General features: G+C 36.0%; 1 protein-coding gene across 4 annotated transcripts in view; it reads left to right on the plus strand.

Moving 5' to 3' along the window:
* The first annotated feature begins 183 nt into the window (after positions 1-183).
* The window catches only part of LOC113112538 (microtubule cross-linking factor 1-like), a 50403-nt gene continuing 29097 nt past the window's right edge, over positions 184-21489 (plus strand). For all 4 annotated transcript variants that reach the window (XM_026278205.1, XM_026278214.1, XM_026278223.1 and 1 more), the window contains exons 1-3: positions 184-1337; positions 3944-4168; positions 4293-4451. In XM_026278205.1, the coding sequence (XP_026133990.1) occupies positions 612-1337; positions 3944-4168; positions 4293-4451 (1110 nt within the window). In that variant the 5' untranslated portion in view covers positions 184-611. The remainder of the gene's footprint in view (positions 1338-3943; positions 4169-4292; positions 4452-21489) is intronic.

Here is a 21489-nt window from a genome sequence, read left to right on the forward strand (position 1 = left end):
TTTTTTTGTACATAGTTTATCTGATAACACCATCAGTAAAATGGTGTTGTTTTGTAATATTTTTTTAAGACTCACCCGCATGCATTTATTGCATGTAGTTAGTTTTTTATTTATAACACATATAATGATAAAACATTGTTTCTCTCCCTGTGTCTCTTTTGTAGTTGTTTGTGTGTGTGTGTGTGCGCGCGCGCGCTTCTCGTTGCGTCTCCACGCGTACGCACGCGTGCCTGACCTGTACCGGTGCACGAGGAGGGGTATGTTCAGTATTTGTGTGTGAAAAACGGGCGCATGCGCTCCTCGAGACACGGACGGGGAGCGTCAGACCGCAGCTGCAGATTTTTCCCATCAGTTGGGGGGAGAAGCGGCCAGGAGGTGGAGAGGACAGCAGGGATAGATGGGAATACTGTAATCCTGGGGAGGGTGGGGGGAGGGATGGATTGATTTTAAACGCACAGAAGCACGGACACCACCAGCACTTGGCCACATCATCCACCGTATTCCGTGAGGAGCATCGCGGCGATGGCTGAGGGCAAGTGAATTACGGGCGCGCGTCCATCTGAAGTGATGAGACAGAAGCGCGCGGCTGGATCTATCTGTCAGGTTGTATAATGGAGAGCTCCAATGGCTCCGACACCAAACCACTGAGCCATCATCCTCATCCTCAGGTGGAGAAGAAGAGGTTAAACCGCGCGCCTTCCCCTGCCAGACCCGTCCTGAAGGATATCCACTCGCGAACGACCAAACCGATCGTGCCGAAATCCCCCAAATTCAACAAGCAGCCCGCGTCCGCCGCGCCGGTGACGCCTCACAGCCGCGTTCCGAGACGCACCGTCCAGAGCGCGAAGGACAAAACCGCATCAGCACCTGCAAAAACCAACATCAAGCGCTCAGCGACAAAAAAAGCTGTTAAAGTCATTCAGAATGCAGCATCCGAGCCGAAACCGGCCTGCAAAGCGGTTGATACCGTTGCTCCGCAGATCGCCAAGAACAAGGGAGGGCTGGCCCCGATACGCGTCCCCACCGGACGCGGCGTCTGTCAGACGGACAGCAGCTCGGATCTGTCCGACTGTCCCTCCGAGCCGCTGTCCGACGAGCAGAGGCTCGTTCGGGCCGCCAGTAGCGATGTGGAGTCTGGAAGCGGCTCCGGTTCGAGCGAGCAGGCGGCCGGGGCTCGGGTGCGCGGAGGATCGCAGGCTGCACTTGTGCACGGTGCGCACGCGGACAAATGCAAAGCCGAGAAAGATGCACAATTCAAACCGGAGGGCAAGGAAATGGCCCAGGAGGAACTGCTGAGGGAAATCGAAGACCTTCGATCGGAAAATGACTACCTCAAGGTGAGCAGACATTCAGTATTATCAGCTTTAAGATGCATCTAAGTATTATTTTTTTTTGGTGATGCTTTAAACTTTTAAAAAGAACTGTGGTAGTTTGGTACAGTGGGGAACTTTGATTTATAGGCCTACTGTACTGTATTATATTCATCCTGTTCGTTTACATCTCTTAGACTAACTACTGCAGCATCATGTGTCTGTTAAAGCTTCTTCCTAGTCCTTTGACACACATATTTTCCAGAGTAAATAAATACATATATGTCACATGGCCGAACAGTAGGTCATGGTAAAAAAAAAACAATTTTTTGGAATACCAAATAAACATGATACAATATCTCTTACAACAAGAATCAAAATGACAGTGCCATTATAGTAAACAAAAAGATAAATAGATTATAAAAAATTTATATATATATATATATCTTTATTTTTTATTTTTTTTACATGGTACTGTGAGGAGAGTAAGATCTAGATCCATGAATCTGCACTTGAACTGATTTTAGGTCACATCAATCAGATGAAACCAGCGTGCATCAGAAGACCCTCAAACTCTCGCAGGAGACACATCACAGGCTTCACCCTCATTGTGCTGGGTAGATGAAGGCAGGCCTAATTAGCATAATTTCATAAATGATTTATCTTTTTTGCCAGATGCACAGGGATCGGCTGCTGTCACAAACAGGATTTTCATAAGTTTATCTCTGAAGACGTTGTGTTAATCCGCTTTACTAGCCGTGCATGTAATGGCTGCGTCCCTCACAGGGGGCCGTTCGCAAACAAGCGTCCCTTCTGACCCAGAGCCGGACCGTGTGTTTGGAGTCTCCCTAAAGCAGATGTGCACAGCATCTGTGTGCTTATCACTCTTATTTTTGTCTCTCTGTCTGTCTGTCTCTCTGTAAGTAATACTATACTGCATTTATGCCTCAATATTTAATCAAATAAACAGCAGTGTGTCCATGTTATAGTAGTAGTATGACATTAATCGTTTGGTCCACCATAACTCATGTTTGACAGGAACATCCAAACAGCTTCTGTCACATGACTTTGTCCTCAACATCATACAGTGAAGGTCATTGTGTTTTGGCTGTTTGTAACTGTCGGTCTTTGTTTGTCTGTCTTTCCTTGCCCTTCTGTCGTTCTTCCTCGACCTTGTTTACACTGATAGGCATTGTGCAGTATTTACTGGGAAATGAGGCGTCACAAATGACGAGGGGGTTTACAGATGACTACAGTTTGTTTACCTGCACTCTTTTTTGTTCATTTTTGACGTGTCGTTTTTTTATTGTAGTAGGAAGGTTGTTCTTACCATTTCAGACCATGATTTTAGTTCATTTAGACTGCAAAATTAGATCAATTTATAATCCTGAATTAGGATTCGTATTAGAATTCTAATTCAGTCCTAATTCTGATTTTCATTTCATTTTCATCTGATGTTTCTCATTCTGGCTTTTAGTCTGATGTTCATCATAATTTTGATTCTGATTTTCCTTTTGATTTTACATGTAACTTTACAGGACTTTGAGAGCAAAAGCATTGATTCAGAGATTTATAACCTGATTCTAATCCTGATTCTTATTACTATCTTATTATTAGTACTGATTCAAATTATGATTTTCATTATAGTTCTTATGTATTACTTTCCCTTTGTTCCAACCCTAATTCTATTTCTGATTTTCATTGTTCTTGACCAATTCTGATTCTCATTCCGTTTCAAATCCCGATTCTTGTCCTGAAGTTCATTCTGATTTTGGTTTTCATTCTAGTTCTGGTTCCAATACTTGGTTATTTTTCTATTTCTATTTCTAATCCCAATTCTCATTTTAATGTTCATTTTGATTTTCATTGTAGTTCTGGTTCCAAATCCGCTTCTGATTCTCTTTCTGCTTCTAATCCTGATTTTCATTTTGCTGTTCATTCAGGTTTACTCCTAAATAAAGTAATTTCAGTGCAACTTCATAATCAAATCCGTTTGAATTAGCCTCCTGAATGAGTATGATTCAGAATTGTATCCTTGATTCCCTGATTTTGATTTTGATTCTATTTCTGATTTTCATTTTAGTTCTGATTCTACTTCTGATTCTCTTTCGGTTTCTAATCCTCGATTCTCATTCTGATGTTCATTCTGATCCTAATTGTCATTCTGTCTCTATTGATTCTGATTTTAATTCTGATTTGAACTCTAATCGGAATTTGATTATAATTCAAATTTTCATTCTAATTCTGGTTCCTATTCTGTTTCAAATCTTGATTATGATTCTATTCTTCTTTCTTGTTTTAATTCAGATTCTCATTCTGATGTTCATTCTGATTCTGATATTCATTCTATTTCTCATTTTGATTCTGATTCTAATCCTAATTGTCCTTCTGTCTCAGATATTCATTCTCATTCTAGTGATGATTCTCATGTATTCTGTTTATTCAGATTTTCGTTTTGATTCTGATCGTCCTTTTTAATTCTGGTCTAATCAGAATTTGATTATAATTCAAATTTCAATTTAATTCTGTTTCCAGTTCTGCTTCTATTCTTGATTCGGTTACTCTTCCTCTTTTAAGCCAGATTTTCATTCTGATGTGCATTCTGTTTCTAATCCTGATTCGGTTTGCCTCAGGATGAAGTGGACGAGTTGCGAGCAGAGATGGAGGAGATCAGGGACAGTTACCTGGAGGAGGAGGTTTACCAGCTCCAGGAACTGCGAAGGGAACTGGACCGCTCCAACAAAAACTGCCGGATCTTTCAGTACCGCCTGCGCAAAGCTGAACAGAAGAGTCTGCGTGTAGCTCAGACCGGACACATCGACGGAGAGCTTCTGCGCGGTCTGGAGCAGGATCTCAAGGTGTGTTTTTATAGGCAGTGTGTGGGGTTAAATGTGTGTTTTGATGCCTAAGATCACATTGGTTAAACTCTTTTACTAATGAGAGATGAACACAAAGTAACATAACATGTCCTTCAATCCATAGGTGGCCAAAGATGTATCTGTGCGTCTGCACAATGAACTGGAGACGGTTGAAGACAAGCGCACGCGGGCGGAGGATGAAAACGAACAGCTCAGGCAAAAGCTCATCGAGTTGGAGATCTCCAAACAGGCCATGCAGAACGAGCTCGAGAGAGCCAAAGAGGTACAACACGCTTCCCTATTAGATATTGAGATACTGGTTGCACTTTATTTTACAGTACGTGTACTAACATGTACTTAAAGTGTACTTACAGTGTATTTATCTAAGAAAGTTCTGGTAATACAAGGTAACTAAATGGGGTAGGGTTAGGTTTAGGGGTAGGTTCAGGGTTAGTACCTAGTTATTACATAGTTATTGTAAGTACTATAATAAGTACATAGTATGTACATGAGGAACAGGACTGTAAAATAAAGTGCTACCGAGATACTTTTCCATAGTGCATACTTTTATTGAATTGAGGAAGTATTTTATAAGTCGCCATCTTTAAAAGCATGTTCATGAAATAGTGTGTGGATTTTGCGTCTTTTTTTAAATGTGTGCTGTTTAATTTTTATTGCGGTTAACAGTTATTAAGAGGAAAATTCTGGGTTGTTTACTTACTGTTTAATTTCTGTGGACAACCTTTTAGCCGATTACGAAAAAAAGCAGGAATTCTGTTTATATTAATGCACTTACAATGAAATGCTGAAGCTGCTACAGTTTTTTCAAATAAAAATGTGAAGCTTGTGTTTTTGTCAATGGCGCGCTTAGACTTTTTCGTATATAATGCATACATTATTCATAAATTAAATTAATGCTTTCCTTAAAATTAATAGTTAACTAACATCAACACTGAGCAATAGGGTGAAATCATGTCAGTTGGCAGTCTTTTTGCAATTGAGATGACAGTGAAAAATGGCCCAAATATCCTACACATTTGTATTTTTGAATATTTTTATCACTTGTTTATGAAAATAAACTCTTCATTGTTAGTATACATTAGAGATGTTCCGATACCCTTTTTCTCTTCCCGATACCGATTCCGATACCTGGGCTCAGGGTATCGGCCGATACCGAGTACTGATCCGATACCTGGGTGTGTATCTGTATATACAGCTGTATATACTACTAGCCCTGTGTAAATTGCTAGAATTTTTTTATGGTGTGCTTCAGACAGATCCCTCAATAAAACATGAACAAATACATGGTGAACTACTGTATTTATTACAGTATTTTTATTATCTAACATGAATTTAACCTTATTATTTATTTTCTTATGCAAAAAAGAACTTCAAATGCAGCCAAAAATCTAACACCGCAAACTAAAAAAGGTATTTAAGTTTTACAATATAACTGTATAAAAAAACTGCAACAAATAAGTCTAGGAATATAAAAAAAGATCTATTAATCAGATAATCTCTAACAAGTAAAAAACAAGTAAAAAACAAGCAACCATCTAGGCATAATTATTATTATTATAGAGATGTATTATTATTACTGTAGGCTACAACAGTAGCTTTATATATTGTCAATTTACTCATGTAAACCAAACATTTATTTTAATGGGCTGCCATGAAGATCTTTGAGTGTCTGTGTTTATGATATGACAGTATTCTCAAATGAAACGGTAAATTCTCATGAAGTGACGGTTTATGCGTTCGTGTCCTCATGACACACAGCAGAGACTACAAAACAGCGAGCTCTCGCGCATCTGTGCCAGTCACCCACAGAGATGTAGATTTTGCGGGAGTAATATTTAAATAGTATTTTGCAGTTTAATATTCACAGACACTAGTATATATTCGGCTACTGTCTGGAGCCCTGCGTTTTGACTTACACGGAAGCAACTGAACGCAGTTGCCGGTACTGAATATACTCGAGAGTCTGTAACTACCGGTACTACAGAGACATACTGCTAACCACTGATCTATAATATAGTAGCGGCTTCACTGTCTTTTGGCAGTTTAGAATGTGATGAGTGATCCAGTCATATATAGATAAGGGCTGCTAACGCGTTTTCATTTCTTCTTCGCTGCTCTAAACAGGGGTTGCTTGTGGCAACACAGCACAACTTCCTGTGTTTTCAATGCATTTTGAGCAGCGAAGAAGAACCGTGCAGCGGTTAGGCAAAGCTTGCGGTCATAACTAGGTCTTTTTTAAGAAAATGGTATCGGATCGGTATATGGGTTCATGTACTCGCCGATGCCGATGCCAGAATTTGTTGTGGTATCGGAGATATTTCCGATACTAGTATCGGAATCGGAACAACTCTAGTATACATATAAGGTCCTTTACTGTACTGCAATGTGTTTTCATTGCAGTGCTACTTGTTTTCTACAGCATTATTGTGCTTGAATTATAAATAACCCAGAATATTACGTGAAGGCAGTTGAAATGATTCAGACTGTAGAAATGCTGTGATGTAAATCTTGCTGGATCACCTTTGTTGAACAAGGCACTTAAACTCGACGGCCTGAGGGTTAGACTTCCTCCCACTGTTAGTGTACTGTGAACTGCTTTGAAGTATGGATGAATACATTAACTTTGAAGTCTGCTGTCCTGTGCATTAATGCATGAGAGGCCGTAGTGGTTGCTCTGCTTCTGTAATTGAATGCTGAGTAGTTTTTTCTGGAGTTGTTCAGGTTAATCTGAAACAAATAAATGCAGAATTGGTGAGCATCTGTTTTGGCAATGCAATCTCCTGTTGCATTGCCTTTTTCGGATTTAGTCAGATTTTAGATCCGCTTTACAAATATGTATGTGCGTACGCTATACCCTTGTTATTGCAGTTCAAACAGCAGAGGATCACAACAGTGAATCATTGCACTGGTATCCCAGAATCCCCTTTGATTCATGCCCTGGGGGGAACAACAAATCTTCTTAAAGGAACAGTTCGTTGGAAAATTAAAATCCTGTCATTGTTTATTCATCTTCATGTCGTTTGAAGCCTGCATGGCTTTATTTCTTGTCTGTGGAATAGAAAATTCACGCTGCTTTTTTGACATGACATGAGAGCGCCATTGTTTGTTTTTGGGTGAACTTTTTTTTTCAGGATGCTGTCAGCCTTTATGGTGTAATTGAATTTTTGTTTTATTTTTGCATTAATATTTATCATGTATTTTGGAAAGGTAAACACACTCACAAGGACCTATATAATGAGTGTGAAGGAGAGAAAGTGTTGAAATGAGTGTTAGCGCTGTGTAAGCTATAGCGTGTCTCTCTGGAGGCTTGCCTCACTCGAATTCTGCCGAAGGTATTTATAATATGTGTGTTACCCAAATAAAATTGACAAACAGTAAGTCTTTGAGAAGGGGTTTATCAAGCTAGGTGGTGCATTAGAAAAGGGGCTCATCTCCTGTTTCCAAAATGTATCACGAAGTGCTTGAAAAAGCTGTAAACTAATTCCACATTGCACAAGGTGCAAACAACATTACTCCTGTTTCACATCAATGTTTACGTTTTTTTTTCAAGTTTGTAGGTGTCAAGGTACAGAAACCAAATAATTAAATGTAAAATAGCACCGGATAGTCTTCAATGTAAAAATGAAATATACAATCAAACCTACATTTATTCAGACACCTTCAACATTTCTCACATTATTACAGTTTTTCTATATATATCAAAAATTATATCTGGTGTCTGAATAATTTTTGGGTTGACTGTTAAAACTACAACTACAAAAACAATTTTCTTTCATTTTCTTGGATTAACATTACAGCAGCCAGTCGCTAAATTTAAGAGACGAGGAACGCATCCAATATAATACACATCCCATTTTCTTCCTCAACTGTTTACTTTCACTTTAGAAATAACTGACCGTTTTTTCGAGCATAATTTCCAAGGGGTAATATTGACATATTTTGTATTTATTTGTCCGCACAAGAGCATAAATAAGCAAATTCGTTGTTCAAGTGTTTTGAGACGCCTTTCTCTTCGCTGTCGCTGTCCGTGATACGCAGCTCTCTCTCTCTCTCTCTCTCTCTCTCTCCGCACTGAACACAGCAAGCGAGAACAGCTACTCTGTTCAGCTTTTCCTCGTCTTGTGTTTGGATGCTTTAATGTTTAAATCGACAAGCGGTAAGACGTAAAAACATGTGAAAAAGATAAGCTTTCGTGACGATGCGCAGCAGTGGCCTCAGCCAGTCGGTTATTTAAAATATCAAGGTGAAAGTCATCATAGCTTGCTTAGTATAGACTCAGCTCCCAACCCAAATTTGAGAATAGATAAACGGCGATATTTTTTTTATCGCCGATAAGAGTCTCGCGTTAACGCGGATAATGGCCCACCACTAATATATATATATATATATATATATATATATATATATATATATATATATATATATATATATATATATATATATATATATATATATATATATATATATTTAAACAAATGTTTTGCTATTTTAGCTTTTAAAACAACAACAACAACAATAATAATAATTAATAACTTTAATAAGAATTAATAATAATATAATAAAATATCAAATTCAATATCAAATTGCAAAATTGCTAAATAAAAAAAAAAATATATTTTACAAAATATAGTTCTTGATCAGCAAGATCTTTATTTTTGACCTGCATGTGTGGCACAGGTTTGGATGGTTTTTCTTGGAATGAGGTTAAGCTACACAGACGGGATGCTGTTTCCGTAAGCATCTAAATACTGATCTGGCAGTGAAGGAGCGATTCTGAACTAAAAATACAGCATTCAGTGTCATCAGAGTTCAGGAGGGTGCAACTCTAGATTTCACGATTATCAAAGCAGAGTTTCCACCTGTCTGTGTTTGACAATATAATGCTTGGTGCTTTTGATTTACAGTATTTACATTTTACAGGGTTTAAGGCACATTTCTTGTGCCGTCTTGCAAAAATACTGTAGATATCAATAGTGGCTTGAACTACTGTGTTTTCAGTTTCTTGCATGACATTTTGTGGCAAGTTTGCCTGCATTTCTTGTTCTTGTTAGTGACAAAAAAAGAAAGCAATGTGTTTGGATGTTTCACTTTTTTTTCTGAGAATAATTTCCATAATTTCTCAAAGATTAAAAAAATATATATTTAAATTACAAAATTTATACATATATTTATATATATTTAATATATAAAATATGTATAAAAATATTTTTTTTATATAAAATATTATAAAATGTGTTAAAATGTTGTGTATTATTATTTTGCATTTGTGTATTAAGAATGTTGGAGAAAATAGAAATACACTAGTAATACACAAGTATTGTGATTAAAATATTTAAATTCACTTTTTGCTGTTATTGTATAGAAATGTTTGTGTGTGCTATCGCTGGTGTCCAGGTTGTTTGCTGTCAGCTCGGGTTCCTGCAGTGGGATTGGCACTCGCACCAGAATTAATCCAACTGAGCTAGCTGTTATGAAACCTCCTGACAGAGAGAGAGAGAGAGACATGCTCAGAGAGGGAGAGAGAGAGAGCGAGAGACCAAGAGAGAGAGAGGGAGAGAAAGAGACATGCTCAGAGAGGGAGAGAGATAGAGAGAGAGACATGCTCAGAGAGGGAGAGAGAGAGAGCGAGAGACCAAGAGAGAGAGAGGGAGAGAAAGTGACATGCTCAGAGAGGGAGAGAGAGAGAGAGAGAGAGAGACATGCTCAGAGAGGGAGAGAGAGAGAGACATGCTCAGAGAGGGAGAGAGAGAGAGCGAGAGACCAAGAGAGAGAGAGGGAGAGAAAGTGACATGCTCAGAGAGGGAGAGAGAGAGAGAGAGAGAGAGAGACATGCTCAGAGAGGGAGAGAGAGAGAGACATGCTCAGAGAGGGAGAGAGAGAGAGCGAGAGACCAAGAGAGAGAGAGGGAGAGAAAGTGACATGCTCAGAGAGGGAGAGAGAGAGAGAGAGAGAGAGAGACATGCTCAGAGAGGGAGAGAGAGACTCTCAGATGGGCATATTATATCTGTCAGGCTGTGATATGACATCAGCTTATGGAGGTTTTTGTAAACAGTTCAGTCGTCTCATGTGCGAGCGTCTGTCATTTGTAATGCACCGTACTGCCACCACACGTCCAGAACCCTGTTGTTCAGATAGATCAGCATGCAACTGAAATGTTGCTCCAGGTTTCAGAGGATTCTGTTCAATCTCAAATGTTATTATTATCTGGTATAAGCACATAAAATAGAGCTGATCAGGATGTTGTCCAAAACACTGGGAGAATTAGCCTTTCTCAACCTCGTTTTTCTCTGAGAACTTGTTTGAATATATTTCTTTGTTCTTTAACATAAATTACACACGGTCAGCTGTGTGCTTCATTGCACAGAAATGTTCACAGAAGTCTCTGTGTGGGCTAAATTGAAGGAAATGTACTCGCTCTCAGGCCAACCAAGATGTAGATGAGTCTGTTTCTAAATCAGATTTTGAGAAATGCAGCATTGCATCAGTGTCTCATCAATGGATGCTCTGTAGCGAATGGGTGCCGTCAGAATGAGAGTCTGATAAAAACATCACAATAATCCACCACACTCCAGTCCATCAGTGAACATCTGGAGAAGATGAAAGCTGCATGTTTGATAAACAAATCCACCATTAAGGTGTTTTAACACTAAGCTGTCTGTTTTGTAAGAAACATAAATCCATAATCCATAATACCATTTTAAGACCCTTACAGTATATAGCAATTCTATTTTGCTATTTATTATTTCAGTGCATGACTAAATTTAATTCTTCTTTGTGTTCATTTAGTGCAAACATAGTGGACATTTCTTGATTATTTGTAATGCTTTTATTTTGGATATTTAAATATTTTTAAGCTAATCGGCAACCAGTTACATTGAAATTTTACACTTTCACGTTACCCTGAATCATCATTAATAAATGTTATAAAATATTGCACAAAAATGTCTTTCACGAATACTTATTATTAAAAATGACAGAAGTGCACTGAAAAGACAAATCGTTCTCAATATTTGTTGTTTTCATATTTGTGGTCAAATATTGTTGTGGTTTCTTCAGATGTTGTAATTCTCTAATTAAAAATGAATAAGGACTATATAGATTATTAAATAAATGAGAAAAGGGTTTTTAAAACTATAACAAATCGAAATGGAAATGAAAAACATATATATATTTTTTTATAAAATACTAAATATATATAGAAAATGTATATCAATAAAAACTTAAAATATATAATTGATGCTAAATTAACTCTTTGATATTTTGTTGTATTACATGACGTTTAGATTAATGCATTTGACAAATATTTTTATTCAAAGCAACTTATGTTGCATTCAAAGAATATAATTTATGATTTCATGCATTCCCTGGGAATCACTATGTTATTCACTGGTTTGAGATGCAGGAATGCATTAGGTTTGTATGAAGAACAGACTGAAATGTAGTTCTTTGTTTAATCTTTAACAAAATGTATTTTGCAAACACCTTTGAATATACGCTATCTTTTCAGCAGGGCTCTGAGAGATGCATTAAATATCAGCTTGCTGAGGACCATCAAGAGCAATTAAGAATCACGTGTGTGTGTTTTCATGGTGGATGAGTGTGTAATATTAGAAGTAGCATATTTAATTTGCTGTATGTTAATCTGTGTTCATATATTTAAAGGAGATAAACATTCAGCACAGCTCTTTTAATCTTCGCTGCTTTGCTTAGAGGCAAAAAACACAAGATCCAGGCTAAATAGTGTCTCTTTGTGCATGTTCAATCCAATCCACACAAATAATAGTGTGCTCAATATCTCTAGCACAATATTTCTGTTTAGTGTTCTCTTCAGTTTGTGAATCAGAGGCAGTATCTTATACGAGTCCTTACAAAACACTGGTGCTACTGCAGTATGGTATGGTATCAGATGGTATTTTGATATGTACAGTGGCACTAAATGGCGACTGTATTTATAGTTTTGAAATGTCACTTCTAAGAACAGCATTGTCTGATCTTTAGCCATGAGAAGAAATACATTTTTTATTATTTATTTATTTATTAAGTATATATGTATATATATTTTTTAAACACCTTTCTTTTTAGTGCCACTAAAATAAACATAAACGGTGTATAAAAAGAGTTTTTATTTGGTATTCTATAAAATCACTTTTTTTGGTTGTTATTTTTCATTTTATTAAATATGTAATAATTATTAATAAAAATAATAATCAAATATTTAATAGATTATTATTATTTATTATTTAATTATTTATTTTAAAAATATTATCATTATTTGTTTTTATTGTTATTTTAGTTGTATTATTTTTAAACTCCTTTACAAAAAAAATTACCTATGCTATTTATTTAAAATAAACAACAATTAACAAAAAATAAATAAATAAATAAATTTGGTCATAATGATAATACCACAGTATTTTTACATTTTATTATTATTATTTTTTACAGTACTATTTAAGTACATTAGTATATATATATATATATATATATATATATATATATATATATATATATATTCATTGGGTATTTTTTGCTTAGCTAGAAATGTTTGCATTCACATTTTTATAGCCAGCATATTTAATACAACCAAAAACCATGTTAATATCGTACTTCGCTAACGATCTCTAAAGAAATTGTGTGTCCACAATCAGAATGAAGGTCCAGAGTTACTTTTAAAGTCAAATTCTCATATTTATCCTTGTGAAAGCACATTAATTTAATTCAGCATTAATGAACAAGTGTCCCAGTTTGGCAAAATGGCTTTGGATCTCAGTGTGAAGAGAGTCAAAAACTAAACTACTCAACACAGTTAATCTTCAAAGCAGCGTGCCTCTTATCAAAGCATGACTGTGGGTCGTTAATTACATTCTGTCTCTAATTGAAAGAAATGTTGCAGGTTCTGTTCAGACGTTAGCACCTAGCATTACCACTTTCTAAAAATAATGCAACATGTACGCTCGTTTTCCTTTTCTGGGACTGTTATATTGAGAGTGTCTGTGACGTACTTTTGTGAGATACAGTGTGTGTGACTGACTCTCATCGCTCTGCATTGCTTTCATCTCTTTCTCTGACTGTGTCTGCAATGCATTACTAGTGTACTGAATACTGCACTGTATATAAGTCATACTGTTTTTGTAAATAGCTTGTAAAATATACAAATTTATACAGAGTAAATGCTCCAACCAGTAGTCTGCTACATTGTTGTCACATGTTCAGTTTTTCTTGGGTTGCAATCATTTTTTTTATAAAATCAAAATTCTTAAGTCAAAAATAAATAGATATTCTTTCTGCTGTCAAATCTTGACTGATTTTTATATGTGATTGTAAGAATAACTTTTATATCATTAGTAATATTTCAAGATGATCACTGACTTGACTGAAGCAGCTTGGCTTTACTTAATTATCCAGACATCATTTTTATAAAATTCAGTTATTAAATATCATCATCAGGTCAGCTCTGTTGCATTGCACTATATATTTTTTTTTCAGAAAACTAAGATTTTAAATATCATCTTCAAATCTTAATGGAGAAATAGAGTGAGATTTAGCAATTCATGTATGTAACTGCTATACCGCTATCACAAACATCAGAATTTCATATTTTTTCTCCAACATTTGCACCAAATTGCAGATTTTTGCCTCTGAATAAAACTGACCATTTTTTCCTCTTCATATTCTTACTATATCAGACTAGATGAGCCATAAAAGCCTGATGGATCAAATATAAAACATAAAACACATAATATTTTGCCTAAAAGTTCAATGAACTGTTCCGTTATTATTTTCTATGTCAGGCTTAACAGTATTAAATGATTCATTTAAATCTAGGCGTGTTAAAAATCACAATTTGTATTGGCGGCAATGGAAAGTCAAGTCAAGTCAAGCACATTGCATTATAGGATACAGTGTTCTGTGAAAGCAAGCCATACGAAGCATAACCTTTTATATTGCATGTACCTTTTTGGCCACATTTGTGAGAGATGCATTTTGAAACTGTGTGGGAAAAGCAGCACGGAGGAAAACATTATTCCAGGCCCGGCTCTTCCTCCCTCGAGTGGACAGAACTACTTCATAGTATTTGGCACTGAGAGAAAGACTGTGACTCAGTACAGCTCGTCTGGGAAAAACAGCATCACAGTGAGAATTATTTGGCATTTTAGCGGTGGTTTTAGATTCACAGTGATGCTCCACAGTCTGTATGCATCATCTGTGATCATCTGATCTGGAACAGCAAACTTCTCAACAAGCTGCGTTATTAGAGATATCATCTATGTCAACACAAGCTCAGATCACCATGTATAAGTAACAGGACACTACGGGTTAACACAGCTCATGTTCCCTTAACCCCAGTGTGTTTAATGACCTTGTGAAGATGCAGAAGTGGTCCAGGTGGACTCCATCCTGTTCACTTCTCCTGCTCGTCTGTTAGGACAGATGGCATCCCTCTAACCAGCCGTCAGAATGACAATGCAAAGCTTAACTGGACGTCTCAAAGGAAAAAGATCTGTTGTTGTTTTCCCTTCATCTTCTTTTTGTGGCAAGGATCAGGCGCCTGAGAGCAAACGCTAAATTCATTAACGGATAGTTCTGACAGGATGAGCCACTTTCATTGAAAAAAAACAGCTGATATATTAGTGACATCATATCAGCTAAAATCTGATGTAGTGCTCTGTTTACAATATATTTTTTAATTCTATATTAGGTTTGATTTTAGGCTAATGAGCTATAATATTTGTTAATATTTATTTGTTTATTTACATCATTTTATATATTTTTTATATGTATGTAAATAATTTCTTAATGTTTTAAATATGCATTTGAATAATTTGGATTGTAATTTCTTAAACATATTTTTAAATGTTGGGCAGTTCATATATAAGAATACATATATACGTACATACACTTACATTTTTAAAAAATTTTGATGCAATATTTTTTTTAAATGTTTTTACAGATAGAGCTTTTTATAAATGGTAGAAATTTGAGTTGTGTGTGTGTGCATTATATGTATTATGTTATATAATTTCAGTTTTATATGTTATAAATTAAAATAAATTGCACATTAGTTATATAATATATAGTGTGCAATCTATCTATCTTATTATATATAACAAATATTATAATGAGATAATAATATATAATGCATATAACATAGTTTGCATTGAAAAAATCTTGAAATGCATTCTTTATTAAATTAATTTAAATAAAATTAATTTATTAAATAAGTGCATTAAATGCATGTATTTTTAAGCTTCTGTCCTCCTCCATTCAAACAGCTAACCAGATTTCCAGAAGCAGGTCTTTGTGAAGACATTAGCTGAGCACAGAGGTAATCTCTCACCAGCTGCCCAGTGTCAGACGCCTCTGACTGCAGGCTCCGCCCCCCTATTAACCACTCACAATAGGGAACCCACTGACCCAGCGAGACGAGAGGAATTGTCTTTGAGTGCAGAGACAGCCTCTCATTAACCAGCTGCACACATACAAATCCCTCCTCTCTCTCTCTATTTCACACACACACACACACACACACACACACAATCGCATTCCCAACTCTCCGGAGACCACAGCATCCCTCTAGCCAAATGAGAGATCTTAAAAGAGCTTCCATTGTGTTTGACGCTCGCTGTAGTGATGGAGATGGCTTGCTTATGTGTCCAGAACATCCTCTGGGACTGTGTGCGCGGCCCGTGTGGGGATGGTGAGGCACACAGGGTCCCTTGACTTTTCCAGACAGAATCCCAGACAGAGATTAATGGCTTAGAGGATTCTCCGGGTCTCCTGACGACAGCGCACAAGTCTTATCATCATATACATAATGCTAATGAAATCAGATCAGTCACTAAGAATTCACGGGCTGTGTTGGGAATGGAATACTGGTATACTGCATACTGTGAAGTGTGTACTTAGCATACTGTAGTATATGAAACCATATGCTATATGTTTTAAATGTTTATTAAATATGATATTAAAAAAAATATTGTATTATTGTATAATGTATTATTTGTTAAGTTCATGCATTGCCTGCGAATCGAAACCATTACATTGGGGTTGCAATGTTACTTTTTAAACTGAAGGATTGCTCTATGCATTTACAATTAATCAATATGCAAATGTGCCACAAAAATGTTAACTATTAGCTGTTTTTTTGGAGACCTTTTAATTCATAGAACTAATATGAAAGCCTATTTATATTTTATATCGATATACATTTATATTTAATAACTACCTAAAAATATTAAATGTAAAAATAAAAATGCAATTTTTAAAAATTAAATATAAAAATATATCTGTGTGTTTTTAGTTCTTTTTTGCCCCTTTATATGAGGATATTTTGAAATAATAAAAAAAGTTCTAAATTGACTAATTAGCCTTCTTTTTCTCTTTAGCTTCTGTATAAAGCAATGCTAAAACCTAATGAGTTTATTATATAATAAACCCATCTTAGAGAGAGTCTCGTATTTTATTTTATTTTTTTGTAGTAGATGAAATGCATAAATGTAAATGTGTTTTGAGACACTGCATCTTCTAGTTGTGCATCTTTCCTGCTGTTTATTGAATTTTATCTGAAAAGTACTGGAGTCCATAAGCATCATAAACATTTTCCTCCTATACTTCACTTCTGTGAACAAACATCTCCATCAGTCTTTGTGACAAAGCTCTTGAGAGATGTTATTTTTGCTTTCCTCGTCCTTATCAAGCCTTTAGCAGAGAGAGAGACATCGAGCGACCCTGAGAGAGCCCTTTTAGCATTATTAAAAATGTGTTTGTGCAAGCTTATGTCATCAACATGTACAGCAAATAACTTACAGCAATATGTAATTATTCTTTAAAGGACCGTGCGTTTTATCATTTAAATACCTTAGTATCTTAAATTGTCACGATGTGGAAATGTTTGAAAGAAGGCGTGGTTTCGGTAACACAGTGTTGAAGCAGTCATGTCAGGGAGATGTGTGTGTATCTAGGAGAAAGCAAAAACACTACACCGTAAACTACCGTATTTGAAAAATTATGTGTTTTTTGAAAATTAAAGCATGTCAACATATTCTGTTACACCAAATACACAATGATTTTTACGACCCCTTTAAAATACCATGGTATTCCTGTCGGATCCTCACAGTATTTGTTGTTAGTGGAGTGTAGTGGAGCACAGGGATCAGAAGAGAAGGTGAGGGTTTCTCCAGGGATGTGTTTGTGACTTTGGGGTGACCTCTGTTTTACTGCAGCGTCGGTCAGTCTGTCAGTTCAGGTTAGATCAGCACTAGATATTAGATATCAGTCAACCTTCATTAGATGCATTTCAGTCCATCCTCTATTTATGAAGGCTGTATGCAGTGATGTATATATTAAATCTGATTCTGATATAAGATTTGATGTCTAGATACAGTACGCATACATAAAAATATCAAAAAATCTCAACGATAAAAATTCAATAATTTTTTTTTATATCAAATATATATTTTTTATCTCTAGATTCTGACTTATTTCTTAGAATTGCGAGACGTAAACTCGAAATTAAGACTTTATTTCTTACAATTCAGTTTACATCTTAGAATTATGAGTTTATGTTTAGAAATTCTGTAATTTTATCATATCTCACCATTTTATGTTTATGTCTTGCAATTCTGAATTTATATCTCTGAATTTTTCAAAAGTGGCATAAAAAAAAAGTTTAAACTGCAAGGAAAAAAAGTGTGTGGTTAAAATCTGGTAATTACCTTTTTCAGTTGTTAATTCTGTGGTGGAAACATGCTTCCATGTACAGATATGTATTTGTGTAAATAGTGTAGGAAATGCAAATGTGTGTGTGTGTGTGTGTGTATGTATATAAATAAAACGTTGAATGCCAGATTCTTCCTTTGTGCAGATTCATTAATTTGTGTATTGAAGTGTTTTTTGAGTGTTGAATAAAGAATGACTGAATGTGTTCTGCTTCATCCACAAAGACCTCCTGCAGGAGACAGCAGATGGACACGAACCTCACGCAGAGTTTCCAGAACACTGATCCCCGATCTGTAGATGCAACTTCAGCCTTTCCAAACCTATTTACACAATCTGATCTGAGATCAGCTGAGGTCTGACTTTACAGTCTGTTTTTAGGGCGAGAGAATAACCTCTATCTTCTGAAGCTTTGTGCTCATGCTGAATAGAGCAAGTGTGTAACTGTGTTTTGGCTAATTTCATCACTCATCACTGCTTACACACAACTAAAGTCCCTCGAAAACACATTCTAGCCTTTATTCACCATCATACAGATGGTCAAACGCTTTAAATAGTCAATATGGAAGAGAAAACACTGTAAAAATATTTTTCTAAAGCTGTTTTGGAACAATGTTACTTGACAAAAGCTCTGTACAAATGCATTTCATTGAATTTATACTGAGAAGAATGCCTTTTCACAACAAAAGTGAAACAAAAGAGCAAAAATAATTGATGATGAATGATCTATCAGCAATATTCAAGCTCGTCTCCACCACAGAAAAAAAAATAAAAAAGGTAATTGTGACTTTTTTTCTAAGAATTGCAAGATATAATTTTCTCTTGCAATTTTGAGTTTTAAGTCTCACAGTTTTGTCTTTTTTTTTCAAGCAATTCTGACTTTATATATATATATATAATTATTTTTATGAATTTTTTTCACAATTGCAGGAAAAAAAAATTGTGAGGGGGGGAATCTGAATCTTTATTGTTATTTATGTATTTCCTGTGGTGGAATAAATTGAATGTTCAGGAGAAAATACCTTTAAAACATGATTTCTCTCTTGTCACGTCATGTCTTTTTGTTTAGAATGCTTGTATGTGTTGTACTGTATCTACTCTAGCTGATCTGATCTGTTGTAGTGTCATCCTGATGCACTGGTCTGTGTTGTGGGATTGAACAGTAGCTGTCGGTCTGTGGATGTAGTGAATCAGAGGACGAGAGGTGATCTGATTTGGGAGGAGGCCAGGCAGCAGGATTTGTCGACTGTAGTTCGACTGTGATTATCTAAGCCTGAACGCACTACTGTTGTGGGCACAAGCTGTCATGCAGCTCACCTCTTCCTGATTTTCTCTTCTTGTACCAGTTGACATTTTTGCTATACAATGTTTTTAGTTGCTCAGATGTTACGGTTTACATACTTTCAAAAAAAGTTTGGGGTTGGTACAATATTTTATTCAAGTTTTGAAACTCTTGTACTCACCATGACTGCATTTATTTGATCAAAAATACCCTAAAAACAGTGAAATATCTATACAGTTCAGAGTAACTGATTTCTACTATATGTTTTAAAATGTAATTTATTCCTGCGCTGCTGAATTGCACTGCACATGATCCTTCAGAAAACATTCTAATATACTGATTTGCTGCATTGCATTTGCATTGTTAATGTTTAAAACACTTGTGCTGCTGAAATCATGATACATTCATCAGCTCAGATTATTTAATCATGGTGAAAGTTGATGGGAAATGAGTGCATTCTGACTTGATTGCAGATTCAGTAGACTTCATTTGTTCTCCATATAATCATGTTTAGGAGAAACAGTTGAGATTTTTTTTTTTCAGGTTTATTATCTGAGTATTTTCACCATACTCCATGTGAATGTATACTGTAGTTCAACAGTAACAGTGAGGGTTCAGTTTGGGTTTTCAGCAGCTTTTTTTTTTTTTAATCGGGCATTGTCACTAAGCTACACCCGTTACATTACATCAGTCTGGAAACACATGCAAACAGGCTGCAGTGAAAAAGCATGCTGTAATCCCTTTCCAATTAGATAATCGTGCAAATGTAACAGGGACAGAGAACTGAGGATGAGAGAAGAAAAGCACATGTTGGCTGATCTGTTATAAAAGATCCCTTTGTTTATCTGTTTTATTAGAGGTGTTTCATTAAACACTCAGATCACCCTCGTCATGTGTTCCTCTAAAGCCGATGCATGGCATTTCTGTTGCACATTTTAAGTATGTTTTAAGCTGCATGTGTGTTTGCATGCTAGCGATGCGTGGATAGAATTAAACCGAGAGTGTTTTGCACACTAATGCATTAATGTGTTTGTGTAACTTAATCTCTGTGTGTGTTATGCAAACACATTACAGTCTCTCAGTCAATTGCGAAAGTCATTGCCACAATGCAAATTCTGTTCTGAGTGGTTTCCAAGGCACTACAATGTTGCTACCAAGATGTTTTTAGCATTTTTTTTGCATGTTATGTGTTGCTATGCAGTTGCTAGAGTGTTCTGGATGGTTGCAAGGTCTTTGCATTCAAGGTATACAACCTTATTAACCCTAAAAAGCAACAAAGTGCAAGCAATATAATGCATAAATGTAATGCATTACACATGATGAGGAATCAATACGTCTGGAGTGTGAATCATGCACTAAACTTCAAATGCTTAGTCTGAGGAGAATGTAACTAAATATGAGCAATGGTAATAGTGACGTTTGACTTAGCTTGCATAGAAATGTTAGGTTTTTTTCTTAATGGTTGTGTGATAGATGTTTGTGTGGCAGCTAGTGGTGATGACTTCACTGGAGGATGTCTGAACGTGAATGGGAAAATTGTGAATCATAAATTGTAACTAATTTGCAGACTCCCTCAAGCCCACATAAAAATGACATCACCTCATCTCATCTCCTCCTTTGTTTTGGAGTCTCGCCTTGTTGCTGTGTGTTGGTGAAAAAGTTTCAAACTCCCTCCTCTCCTGTGCCCATCTCACACTTTCCATCTGTCTGGCCACAAATGATTCAAGCTAACGCAGCCATCAGCAGCAGCTATTTAAGTTCGGTGTATGACTCAAGATAGACTGTGCATAAGCAGGGCTAAGTTTAGCTACTTAACTCTTGATTTAAGTAAGAGATTATGTGCGGTCAGCCAATGATTATAGCAAAATAATTGGATGTGTTCTAAATATAAGCGTACTGACTTTAACTAACTTGCTTAGTATGATTCCCTTAAAACTGTTCCTCCACAATGACAGTAGCTGATCTGAAGTAGAAATGAGAATAGAAGACAGTTAAAGTCTTGATATAGCGCCTCTTGTGGCAACTCTGAGAATACAACTAACGTAGTTCATCTTTGGCCTGATTTCACCCTACACAGATTCAACAACATAAAAATATATTCAACTTTATTTTATTTTTTTTCCAGCAGATTTACTGTCTTCCATATTATTACCAAACCTGTTTGTTCACATCTTTTCCATTTCTTTTTTCTAAGTGCTTGGCAACTATTTTGGTTTGTTCTTCTTCACATATGTTGCATTCTATTTAATTAAGTCATAATTTTACATTTTTAATTTGGAAAAGTGCAAAAAATGAGATAAAA

The sequence above is a fragment of the Carassius auratus genome, chromosome 2 (genome assembly GCF_003368295.1).
Source record: "Carassius auratus strain Wakin chromosome 2, ASM336829v1, whole genome shotgun sequence".
Lineage (NCBI taxonomy): Eukaryota > Metazoa > Chordata > Actinopteri > Cypriniformes > Cyprinidae > Carassius > Carassius auratus.